General features: G+C 44.0%; 1 protein-coding gene across 3 annotated transcripts in view; it reads right to left on the bottom strand.

The window, feature by feature from the left end:
- AFF2 (ALF transcription elongation factor 2) overlaps positions 1 to 13,964 on the bottom strand; it is a 792,369-nt gene that overhangs the window by 219,729 nt on the left and 558,676 nt on the right. For all 3 annotated transcript variants that reach the window (XM_069747042.1, XM_069747043.1, XM_069747044.1), the window contains one exon: positions 12,222 to 12,273. In XM_069747042.1, coding sequence (XP_069603143.1) covers positions 12,222 to 12,273 — 52 coding nt within the window. The remainder of the gene's footprint in view (positions 1 to 12,221; positions 12,274 to 13,964) is intronic.

Genomic DNA, 13,964 nt, shown 5'->3' with positions numbered 1-13,964 from the left:
AGAGATGGAAGCTGCAGATGTGAAAACACAAAAGCTCCTCAAAATGCATGGAGGTCTCCACCATAAGTCTAACACCCAAAGATTGTATACCAACAGAAAGGAGGGTGGGCGAGGCTTGATAAGGCATCCAAGCCACCATCACGGATGAAACAAGGAGTATTATTATTGTACATTTTTATAGCACCATTTACTCCATGGCGCTTTACATGTGATTGGGGCAAATATAGAAAAGTACGATAAACATGAGTAAAACAAGGCACACACAAGTACAGGAGGAGAGAGGACCCTGCCCGTGAGGGCTCGCAGTCTACAGGGGATGGGTGAGGATACACTAGGAGAGGGTAGAGCTGGTCATGCGGCGGTATCCAGGAATACATCAGAAAAGTGGCACCAAAAGAAGAGATGCTGAGAGAAAGACTAAGGCAGCAACAATAACAGATCTGGAAGGAAGAACAGGAACATGAACCACCATGGCAAGACAATCCGCTGCATGGGATGTACCATCGACAGGGAATGGAGGTGGCTGACATGGAGAAATCCTACTAATGGCTGGAGAAAGCTGGACTCGGAGACAGCACAGAGGCACTTTCATAGCAACACAAGAGTAAGCACTAAGTACCAGCTCCATAGAAGCCGGAATTTACAACACAAGACAAGACCAAGGTGCAGACTATGCAAAGAAACCTCAGAAACAGTCCAACACATCGTGGCAGGATGCAAAATGCAAACAGGAACAATGTATACTGAACGCCACAACCAAGTAGCAGGGATTGTATACAGGAACATCTGCACAGCATATGGACCAAGTCCCCATAAGTCCAGGTGGAAGACACCAGAAAAAGTGCTGGAGAATGAAAGGGCTAACATCCTGTGGGACTTCAAGATCCAGACGGATAAGAAGGTGTTGGCTAGCCAACTAGACATTGTGATAGTAGACAATGATCAGAAGACTGCAATGAGAACTGGAGTAGATGTGGAAGGTGAAGGCAACAGTGATTCGAGCGGTGATAGGAGCACTTGGAGCAGTGACCCCTAAGTTGGAAGAATGGCTGCAACAGTTTCCAGGAGCAACATCTGAACTCTATGGTACAGAAAAGTGCAATGCTGGGAACGACTAAGATCCTGCGCAGAACCCTCAGGGTATGTGTCCACGTTCAGGATTGCATCAGGATTTGGTTAATATTTTACGCAGGTAAAATCCTGACCAAATCTGCACCTAAGGTCACTGGCAGGTCACCTGCGTTGTTCTTGTGTTGTTTCAGCATTGTAAGGACATGCTGCGTTCTTAAAAGACGAGCCGCATGTCCGTTTCCGCAGGTATGCCGCATGCGTCTTTTAATGCATAATGGAGACGGGATTTCATGAAATCCCCTCCAATATGCTGTAACATCTGGACACTGCGTGTTTGACGCTGTGGCTCTACGCAGCGTCAAACACGCAGCGTTTCCTGAACGTGGAAACATACCATAGAACAACCAGGCCTCTGGGAGAGGACCCGAGAATGAGAAAGAACAATAAAGACTACCCTATATATACAAAAATGGCCATGATGCAAGGAGTACTTTGTATACATATACAGTGCAGACCAAAAGTTTGGACACACCTCATTAAAAGATTTTTCTGTATTTTCCTAACTATGAAAATTGCACATTCACACTGAAGGCATCAAAACTATGAATTAACACATGTGGAATTATATACTTAACAAAAAAGTGTGAAACAACTGAAAATATGTCTTATATTGTAGGTTCTTCAAAGTAGCCACCTTTTGCTTTGATAACTGCTTTCCACACTCTTGGTATTCTCTTGATGAGCTTCAAGAGGTAGTCACCGGGAATGGTGTTCCAACAATCTTGAAGGAGTTCCCAGAGATGCTTAGCACTTGTTGGCCCTTTTGCCTTCATTCTGCGGTACAGCTCACCCCAAACAATCTCGACTGGGTTCAGTTCTGGTGACTGTGGAGGCCAGGTTATTTGGCGTAGCACCCCATCACTGTCCTTTTTGGTCAAATAGCCCTTACACAGCCTGGAGGTGTGTTTGGGGTCATTGTCCTGTTGAAAAATAAATGATGGTCCAACTAAACGCAAACCGGATGGAATAGCATGCCGCTGCAAGATGCTGTGGTAGCCATGCTGTTCAGTATGCCTTCAATTTTGAATAAATCCCCAACAGTGTCACCAGCAAAGCACCCCCACACCATCACACCTCCTCCTCCATGCTTCACGGTGGGAACAAGGCATGTAGAGTCCATCCGTTCACCTTTTCTGCATTGCACAAAGACACGGTGGTTGGAACTAAAGATCTGAAATTTGGACTCATCAGACCAAAGCACAGATTTCCACTGGTCTAATGTCCATTCCTTGTGTTCTTTAGCCCAAACAAGTCTCTTCTGCTTGTTGGCTGTCCTTAGCAGTGGTTTCCTAGCAGCTATTTTACCATGAAGGCCTGCTGCACAAAGTCTCCTCTTAAGGGCTTGTTTCCATTTGCGAGAAACACGTCCGTGTCTCGCATGTGAAAACCAAGCTCTGGCGCCGGCACTTGGGAGCGGAGCGTGCAGTTCCATGTGTTGCTATGCAGCTGCACTCTCCGCTCCCAAGTGCCGGCACCAGAGCTTGGTTTTCACATGCGAGACATGGATGTGTTTCTCGCAAATGGAAACAAGCCCCAACAGTTGTTGTAGAGATGTGTCTTCTGCTAAAACTCTGTGTTGCATTGACCTGATCTCTAATCTGAGCTGCTGTAAACCTGCGATTTCTGAGGCTGGTGACTCGGATAAACTTATCCTCAGAAGCAGAGGTGACTCTTGGTCTTCCTTTCCTGGGGCGGTCCACATGTGAGCCAGTTTCTTTGTAGCGCATGATGGTTTTTGCAACTGCACTTCGGGACACTTTCAAAGTTTTCCCAATTTTTTCAGACTGACTGACCTTCATTTCTTAAAGTAATGATGGCCACTCGTTTTTCTTTACTTAGCTGCTTTTTTCTTGCCACAATACAAATTCTAACAGTCTATTCTGTAGGACTATTAACTGTGTATCCACCAGACTTCTGCACAACACAACTGATGGTCCCAACCTCATTTATAAGGCAAGAAATCCCACTTATTAAACCTGACAGGGCACACCTGTGAAGTGAAAACCATTCCCGTTAACTTGAAGCTCATCAAGAGAATGCCAAGAGTGCGCAAAGCAGTCAACAAAGCAAAAGGTAGCTACTTTGAAGAACCTAGAATATAAGACATAATTTCAGTTGTTTCACACTTCTTTGTTAAGTATATAATTCCACATGTGTTAATTCATAGTTTTGATGCCTTCAGTGTGAATGTACAATTTTCATAGTTATGAAAATACAGAAAAATCTTTAAATGAGAAGGTGTGTCCAAACTTTTGGTCTGTACTGTGTATGTACATATATATATATTCTATTCTATATATATCTACTATATAATTGCCTAAGGGTCACTTCCGTCTGTCCTTCTGTCTGTCACGGATATTCATTGGTTGCAGCCTCTGTCTGTCATGGAAATCCAAGTCGCTGATTGGTCTCGCCAGCTGCCTGTCATGGCTGCCGCGACCAATCAGCGACGGCCACAGTCCGATTAGGCCCTCCCTACTCACCTGCAGTCAGTGCCCGGCGCCCACTCCATACTCCCCGCAGTCAGCGCCCGCTCCATACTCCCCTCCAGTCACCGCTCACACAGGGTTAATGCCAGCGGTAACGGACCGCGTTGTTATGCCGCGGGTAATGCCGTTACCACCACTATTAATCCTGTGTGACCAAGTTTTTACTATAAGATACTGCGTGGCTGCTATATACTACCTGGCCAGTGTTAGATACTATGTGGGCTGTGTTCTATACTGCGTGGCCTGCGTTATATACTACACGGCTGCTATATACTACGTGGGCAGTGTAATATACTACGTGGCTGTGTTCTATACTGCGCGTTACATACTACGTGGCCACTGTTAGATACTATGTGGGCTGTGCTATATATTACGTGGCCAGTGTTACATACTCCGTGAGTTGTGCTATATACTGCATGGCTGCTATATACTGCGTTGCTGCTATATACTACGTGGGCTGTGTTATATACTACGTGGGCTGTGTTATATACTACGTGGGCTGTGTTATATACTACGTGGGCTGTGTTATATACTACGTGGGCTGTGTTATATACTACATGGCCTATATTAACGCATCGGGTATTCTACAATATGAATGTATCTATATAGCAGCCACATGGTATATACCACAGGCCACGTAGTACTCCTATATACTACGTGGCCTGTGCTATATACTATGTGGCTGCTATATACATACATATTCTAGAATATCCGATATGTTCGAATCGGGCCACCATCTAGTGTGTGTGTGTATGTATATATATATATATATATATATATATATATATATATATATATATATATATATATATATATATATATATATATACATACACACACACAGCTGAAACTAGAAGTTTGCATACACTATATAAAAAGGCACATATGCATGTTTTTCTTAATACCTGACATGAAATCAGAATAAACCTTTCTCGTTTTAGGTCAATTAGGATTACAATAATTATTAATATTTGCCAAATGCCAGAATAATGAAAGAGAGCATGTTTTAAGGATTTTTTTTTATTACTTACTGCAAAGTCAAAAGTTTAGATACGCTAAGATTACTTTTATCTGAAGAGCTAAATCTGAATAGAACAAGGTCGAGTGTGTGAACCTCCATTGCATTAATTCTCTTGGGGACACAGGCGATGGTCAAGCGCATTGCTCGGCTATCTCTTGCAGTTCCATAAAGAATGAATGGAGCAGAGGTTCACACGCTCGATCTCTGCTCCATTCCGGTAAGAGTTTTTCATAGCTCCATTTTCAGCATTGGTAGAGGTCTTCACATTTGGACCCTCAGCTATCAGAAAGTTATTCCTCATCCAGCAGATAGGGGATAATGTCATGATCCCAATGGCAGGGGATCACAAAAAGGACAAGCACAGATACAAACAAGCTCTAGGGCGATGGAACCTGAGCTGACCGCGACCCTGAACCTAACACACAAATAAAAGTAGCCGGGGAACGTGCCTACGATGATCCTAGACGTCTCGCTCCAGCCGAAGATCTAACTTCCCCTATCAGAAGAAACACAGACCTCTCTTGCCTCCAGAGAAATACCCCACAGCAAATAGCAGCCCCCCACATATAATGACGGTGAAATGAGAGGAAAGCACATACGTAGTATGAAAACAGTTTCAGCAAAATGAGGCCCGCTAAAGCTAGATAGCAGAGGATACAAAAGTGAACTGCGCGGTCAGCGAAAAACCCTTCAAAAAACCATCCTGAAATTACTTGAACTCATGTGCCAACTCATGGTACATGAAAAGCAATTTCAGCCCACTAGAGCAACCAGCAGCAGAGAATCACATATCTGCAGGCTGGACTAAAAACCAAATTAAGCAAAACACAAAACAGGAAAATCCAAACTTAGCTTGTCCAGAAGGTTCTAGGAGCAGGGAGCAGAGGTAACAAGACACACTGGATACATTGATAACCGGCGAGGAAATGCCAGCAAAGCCAGGTTAAATAGGAAACTCCCATATGCTGATGGAACAGGTGGAACCCAGAAACCCAGGAAAGACAAGTCACCCAGTACCATCAGTAACCACCAGAGGGAGCCCAAAAACAGAACTCACAACAGTACCCCCCCCTTGAGGAGGGGTCGCCGAACCCTCACGAGAACCACCAGGGCGACCAGGATGAGCCCTATGAAAAGCGCGAACCAAATCATCAGCATGAACATCCGAGGCAACCACCCAAGAATTATCCTCCTGACCATAACCCTTCCACTTGACCAAATACTGGAGTTTCCGTTTGGAAACACGAGAATCCAAGATCTTCTCCACAACATACTCCAATTCTCCCTCCACCAGCACTGGAGCAGAAGGCTCAAGAGAAGGAACAACAGGTACCTCATACTTCCGCAACAACGACCGATGAAACACATTATGAATAGCAAACGATGCCGGGAGATCCAAACGAAACGACACAGGGTTAAGAATTTCCAAGATCCTATAGGGACCGATGAACCGAGGCTTGAACTTAGGAGAAGAGACCTTCATAGGAACAAAACGAGAAGACAACCACACCAAGTCACCAACAAGAAGTCGAGGACCCACGCGGCAACGGCGATTAGCAAACTGCTGAGCCTTCTCCTGGGACAACTTCAAATTGTCCACCACATGACTCCAAATCCGATGCAACCTATCCACCACCATGTCCACTCCAGGACAATCAGAAGGTTCCACCTGACCAGAGGAAAAACGAGGATGAAACCCCGAATTACAAAAGAAAGGAGAAACCAAGGTAGCAGAACTAGCCCGATTATTAAGCGCAAACTCGGCCAGCGGCAAAAAGGTAACCCAGTCATCCTGATCAGCAGAAACAAAACACCTTAAATAAGTTTCCAAGGTCTGATTAGTTCGTTCAGTCTGGCCATTCGTCTGAGGATGGAATGCAGACGAAAAGGACAAATCAATGCCCATCTTAGCACAGAAAGTCCGCCAAAATCTAGACACAAACTGGGATCCCCTGTCAGAAACGATGTTCTCAGGAATCCCATGCAAACGAACCACATTCTGAAAAAACAGAGGGACCAACTCAGAGGAGGAAGGCAACTTAGGCAAGGGTCCCAGATGAACCATTTTAGAAAAGCGATCACACACAACCCAGATGACGGACATTTTTTGAGAGACAGGGAGATCCGAAATAAAGTCCATGGAAATGTGCGTCCAAGGCCTCTTCGGGATAGGCAAAGGTGACAACAATCCACTTGCCCGAGAACAGCAAGGCTTAGCCCGAGCACAAACCTCACAAGAGTGCACAAAAGAACGCACATCCCTCGACAAGGAAGGCCACCAAAAAGACCTGGCCACCAAGTCTCTAGTACCAAATATTCCAGGATGACCTGCCAACGCAGAAGAATGGACCTCGGAGATGACTCTACTGGTCCAATTATCCGGAACAAACAGTCTCTCAGGCGGACAACGATCAGGTTTAGCCACCTGAAACTCCTGCAAAGCACGTCGCAAGTCTGGGGAGACAGCAGACAAAATCACCCCATCCCTAAGGATACCAGAGGGCTCAGAATTTCCAAGGGAGTCAGGCACAAAACTCCTAGAAAGAGCATCCGCCTTCACATTCTTTGAACCTGGCAGGTATGAAACCACAAAATTGAAACGAGAGAAAAACAGTGACCAACGAGCCTGTCTAGGATTCAGACGCCTGGCAGACTCAAGGTAAATCAAATTTTTGTGATCAGTCAAGACCACCACACGATGTCTAGCACCCTCTAGCCAATGACGCCACTCCTCAAATGCCCACTTCATGGCCAAAAGTTCCCGATTACCAACATCATAATTCCGCTCAGCCGGCGAAAACTTTCTAGAAAAAAACGCGCATGGCTTCATCACTGAGCCATCGGAGCTTCTCTGTGACAAAACCGCCCCCGCTCCAATCTCGGAAGCATCAACCTCAACCTGAAAAGGGAGCGAAACATCTGGCTGACGCAACACAGGAGCAGAAGAAAACCGGTGCTTAAGTTCCTGAAAGGCCTCCACAGCCGCAGGAGACCAATCAGCAACATCAGCACCCTTCTTAGTCAAATCCGTCAAAGGCTTAACAACACTAGAAAAATTAGTTATAAAACGACGATAGAAATTAGCAAAGCCCAAGAACTTCTGTAGACTCTTAAGAGATGTAGGCTGCGTCCAGTCACAAATAGCCTGAACCTTGACGGGATCCATCTCAATAGTAGAAGGGGAAAAAATATACCCCAAGAAAGAAATCTTCTGGACTCCAAAGAGAAACTTTGAGCCTTTTACAAACAAGGAATTGGCCCGCAGGACCTGAAACACCTTCCTGACCTGCTGAACATGAGACTCCCAGTCATCAGAAAAAACCAAAATATCATCCAAATACACAATCATAAATTTATCCAGATATTCACGGAAAATATCGTGCATAAAGGACTGGAAGACTGAAGGAGCATTAGAAAGTCCAAAAGGCATTACCAAATACTCAAAATGGCCCTCAGGCGTATTAAATGCGGTTTTCCACTCATCACCTTGCTTTATTCGTATAAGATTATACGCACCCCGAAGATCAATCTTAGTGAACCATTTAGCCCCCTTAATGCGAGCAAACAAATCAGTCAACAATGGCAAAGGATACTGATATTTTACGGTAATCTTATTCAAAAGACGATAATCTATACGAGGCCTCAAGGAACCATCTTTCTTGGCCACGAAAAAAAAACCTGCTCCCAAAGGGGACAAAGATGGACGGATATGTCCCTTTTCCAAGGACTCCTTAACATAATCCCGCATAGCAGTATGCTCTGGCACTGACAGATTGAACAAACGACCTTTAGGAAATTTACTGCCCGGAATTAAATTTATAGCACAATCGCAATCCCTGTGAGGAGGAAGCGAACTGAGCTTAGGCTCCTCAAAAACATCCCGATAGTCAGACAAAAACACAGGAATCTCAGAAGGAGTAGATGAAGCGATAGAAATCGGAGGTGCATCATCATGAACCCCCTGACAACCCCAGCTTAACACAGACATCGATTTCCAGTCAAGGACTGGATTATGAGTTTGTAACCATGGCAGACCAAGTACTAGAACATCATGCAAATTATACAGTACCAGGAAGCGAATCACCTCCTGATGAACGGGAGTCATACGCATGGTCACTTTTGTCCAGTACTGAGGTTTATTCATAGCCAAAGGTGTAGAGTCAATTCCCTTCAAAGGAATAGGGACTTCCAGAGGCTCCAGACTAAACCCACAGCGATTGGCAAATGACCAATCCATAAGACTCAGGGCAGCGCCTGAATCCACATAGGCATCGACGGAAATGGATGATAATGAACAAATCAGAGTCACAGACAGAATGAACTTAGACTGTAAAGTACTAATGGCAACAGACTTATCAACCTTTTTTGTGCGTTTAGAGCATGCTGATATAACATGAGCTGAATCACCACAATAAAAGCACAACCCTTTTTTCCGCCTATACTTTTGCCGTTCACTTCTGGACCGAGTTCTATCACATTGCATTATCTCAGGTGACGGTTCAGACGACACCACCAAATGATGCACAGGTTTGCGCTCCCGTAAACGCCGATCAATCTGAACAGCCATAGTCATAGACTCATTCAGACCAGCAGGCGCAGGGAACCCCACCATAACATCTTTAATGGCCTCAGAAAGGCCATCTCTAAACTTTGCAGCCAGAGCGCACTCATTCCACTGAGTAAGTACCGACCACTTCCGAAATTTTTGACAATAAATTTCTGCTTCATCTTGCCCCTGAGAGAGGGCCAACAAAGCTTTTTCAGCCTGAATCTCTTGGTTAGGTTCCTCATAGAGCAAACCCAATGCCAGAAAAAACGCATCTGCATTAAGCAACGCAGGGTCCCCTGGTGCCAATGCAAATGCCCAATCCTGAGGGTCACCCCGCAGGAAAGATATAATTATCTTGACTTGCTGAGCAGGGTCTCCAGAGGAGCGAGATTTCAAAGAAAGAAACAACTTGCAATTGTTCCTAAAATTCAGAAAACGAGATCTATCTCCAGAAAAAAACTCTGGGACAGGAATTCTAGGTTCAGACATAGGAGCATCTACAACAAAATCCTGTATATTTTGAACCTTAGTGGCAAGATTATTCAGGCTGGAAGCCAAACTCTGGACGTCCATGATAAACAGCTGAGATCAGAGCCATTCAAAGATTAAGAGGAGGAGGAAGTAGCCAGGCTGCAATAAGGCTAGGCAGCAAACTCTGAGGGGAAAAAAAAAAAAAAAAAAAAAAAACTTCCTCAGACTACTTATCCTCCTACTTCAGCCAATACAATTAACACTTTGTAGGCCGGTTATACTGTCATGATCCCAATGGCAGGGGATCACAAAAAGGACAAGCACAGATACAAACAAGCTCTAGGGCGATGGAACCTGAGCTGACCGCGACCCTGAACCTAACACACAAATAAAAGTAGCCGGGGAACGTGCCTACGATGATCCTAGACGTCTCGCTCCAGCCGAAGATCTAACTTCCCCTATCAGAAGAAACACAGACCTCTCTTGCCTCCAGAGAAATACCCCACAGCAAATAGCAGCCCCCCACATATAATGACGGTGAAATGAGAGGAAAGCACATACGTAGTATGAAAACAGTTTCAGCAAAATGAGGCCCGCTAAAGCTAGATAGCAGAGGATACAAAAGTGAACTGCGCGGTCAGCGAAAAACCCTTCAAAAAACCATCCTGAAATTACTTGAACTCATGTGCCAACTCATGGTACATGAAAAGCAATTTCAGCCCACTAGAGCAACCAGCAGCAGAGAATCACATATCTGCAGGCTGGACTAAAAACCAAATTAAGCAAAACACAAAACAGGAAAATCCAAACTTAGCTTGTCCAGAAGGTTCTAGGAGCAGGGAGCAGAGGTAACAAGACACACTGGATACATTGATAACCGGCCAGGAAATGCCAGCAAAGCCAGGTTAAATAGGAAACTCCCATATGCTGATGGAACAGGTGGAACCCAGAAACCCAGGAAAGACAAGTCACCCAATACCATCAGTAACCACCAGAGGGAGCCCAAAAACAGAACTCACAACAGGATAACTTTAAATCTTGGTACAAACTCTTTAAGGTCCATTTTCCTCCTTCAGTTTCCATTAGCCTTATAGACATTGAATGGAAGGGTATATGACAGCTGTGAAAAATAGGGGCTTAGATACCCTGTTCTAATCTTGGGGATCACAACCGTATGGCCTCCAGTAATCAAGCATTTATCAGTCTCCAGGTGATATAAGTAATAAATCTCTGTCACGGAAAAAAAAACCCTGCAAGATTCATTTGCACAAGACTGAAATAACTATTATGTTATTTGTGCAGTAGGCTTAAAGGGAATCTGCCAGCAGTTTTCTGCTATGTAATCTGACAGCAGCACGATGCAGGGTAAAATACTCTGATTCCAATGATGTATCACTTAGCTTACTGGGTGCAGCAGCTGTGATATAACTGATTGGCAGCTTTCTGAGTACACTGTATAGTGAGAGGAAGCTGCTAATCAGTGCTGGGTGCATGGTTGGACCAGGAGGTACCAAATATCTAGTCCTGTAGTGATAATCTCCTGCTGATGAAACACTGATTGTATTGAAATAGCAAAACACATTCAAATAAGTGATACATATTCTCTTTAATATTGCAACATTTTGATGAATCCTTCCCAGATTATATAGCAGGAGATCTACACTCAAGATTCCTTAATTAGAAACAGTGAATAGTCAAATGGCTAAATCCTATTCCGTTCTGGCAGACTTGTCAAGGCCATGTATAAAACATGGCTGCACATTCATGTGAGCGCAATACTACAATAATGCAAAAATAACACATAATAACACACTGCATGAATGAGTTGTAAAGGAAAAATATCCGAGTAGTCGATAGCATCATTTCAAGAATGACGAGACTCGCTATGAAACAAGTGACAACCACTGATCATTGTCATCCCAACAATAGAAAGCAACAATGGCGACTACATCTTAAAACTTGGGCTTTTTATGGGACACATCAGACATTACATACATCATGTCCAGAGCTGTGTGATGATCAGGAAATGAATATTTAAAGAAAAAATTAAAGGTAATGTATCAATAAGTGGCAAGAGATTGAAAAAGTTAAATTTCAGTGAAAAAAAAATGTTACATTTATTTTTGCTCATATTTTATTTTCCATGTTAGAACTTTGTACTGACTTTTGATATAAGAAATGTTCAAGTAAATCTTGCATTAAAATGGTTAAAAGTGACCACACTACAGATACGAAAATGGGATGGTTTTGCTTTCTATACCTCTTATGTTCCTTTTTATGTAAATTAAAGCAAATATAATACGAAGCGATCCACATTGTCCTTACCAATTGTAAGTTAATCACACTACACATTAGTCTCTTTCTTGCTATTTTCTAGGGATTTGTGGTATTGTTTAATGACTCCAATGATATATACAAAGCTATTATAGGTATTATTACTAATTACCCGCTGAGTGTCTTATTGATTTGGGGTCTTTAAGGTCGGACATTGTCGTTTACTTGATTTGTAGCCAATGAATTCCAATTAGTGTAACTATGCGAACGTGCACTTATACGGTACCTGTTCACTGTCCTCCTCGTCGCTGCTCAGCTTCAGATCATCTTCAAGCATGCTACATAAAAAAGGAGAACAATGGAAAATATTAATAAAATATCCAAAGTAAAGAGAATATATATATACAATTCTAATTTATACTAATTAAAGGTAAAAAAAGAAAACAAGTACAAGTTCAGGCAGTACTTGGCTACATCCAGCAGATCCATTGACAATGAATGGAGTGGAGGCTGAGCATGCACACCTCCGCTCCATCCAGGATTGGGCTTTACAGAAAGCCCTTCTCAGGGGTCCCCAGGGTCGGACCCCTGGCGATCAGCATGATCTCCCATATCTTATGGAAAGAAAAGAACTTACAATTGTGGAAAATCCTCTTTTCAGTTTGTGCTGTGTACACTGTTGCGGGGTCAGTAGTCAACTTATTATCAGAGGGCAAAGTTATAACCAAAGATAATACCCTTGTTTCCTCTTTAATCCCTCTGAAAAGTAACCACTGCACGTCACAGAACATGCTCACAACACAGCACGCCCAATCCCATTTCTCACTTCTCCTATATTCAGGTGTGATGGCTGTCACAATACAATCATGCACACAATACATAATAATAGGAAATTAAAAAAAGCCATTTAGTTGAAAGCGGTTGTGCTTATGCATGACTACCCTCTCGTATAAACAGTAAATGAAGGGTGGTCAGATCACAAATTTGCACTATGATCCAAAATGATGGGAATCTGTGCGGCTGGATGTGCAGAGATTATACAATTACCAAATTTTTCAGACTATAAGATGCACTTTTTCCCCAAAATTTTTTGGGGAAAACGGGGGTGCATCTTATAGTTGGAATGTACCGTACTTACAATTGGCAGCAGGAGTCGGGCGATTCTTCCGGTGGTCCGACGCTGCATGGTGATGATCCCACTCCCATCCTGGTGCGGCAGTGCTCAGGCTCCAGCGACATTTTGTGAAAGCCCTGAGCCCCGCACTTCCATTGCCTTGATGCAGTGGCCTCCGGGAAAATGGCTGCCGGAGGCGGTGCATGCGCAGATTGAGATATCGGCTACGAGTTCTTGTCCAGACGATCTCAGAAGATAAAATCTCGTTGCCGAGATCTCAGGAGATGAGATCTTGTTGCTGAGATCTCAATTTGCACAAGCGCCACCTCCATCTGGCGACTATTTTCCCGGAGGCCACAACATTGTGGCAATGAAAGTGCGGGGCTCCAGCCCTACACAAATGTCCCGGAGTCCCTGCACCACCGAACCTGCAGCACTAGCCTTGGGATTGAATTTCCGGGAGACCACAGCATCACAGCATTGGATGTTCGGGGACTCCGGGCTTCCACAAAATGTTGGTGGAGCCCCCACACCACTGAGCACCACCGAACCTGCCGCACCAGTCTGGGTCATATCATCGATGGACCACCAAAAACCCTATGTCTCCGCTCCACCAGCGATGCTGATCCCCCGAGGGTAAGCTGAATTCAGGACTGTAAGACGGACCCCCATTTGACGCATTATTTTTTTTTCCATTTTCCTGCTGAAAATTTGGGGTGCATCTTTTGGTCCAGTGCGTCTTATAGTCCGAAAAATACGGTATCACCTATTTTTTTTTAGTGGACTGAAATCATTTTATTTTCCCTAATTTGAAAGTGACAGGTATTGTTGTTGCTGTGTCCAATGGAACCCAATGAACCTGCAGGTTCTTGGGATTCCTGGCTGGGAAAGGCTAGATCTGTACACTAAGCCTAC

Source organism: Ranitomeya imitator, chromosome 2, assembly GCF_032444005.1.
Source record: "Ranitomeya imitator isolate aRanImi1 chromosome 2, aRanImi1.pri, whole genome shotgun sequence".
NCBI lineage: Eukaryota > Metazoa > Chordata > Amphibia > Anura > Dendrobatidae > Ranitomeya > Ranitomeya imitator.
The sequence above is the reverse complement of the archived record's forward strand: the minus strand, read 5'-3'. Positions and strand labels throughout refer to the sequence as shown.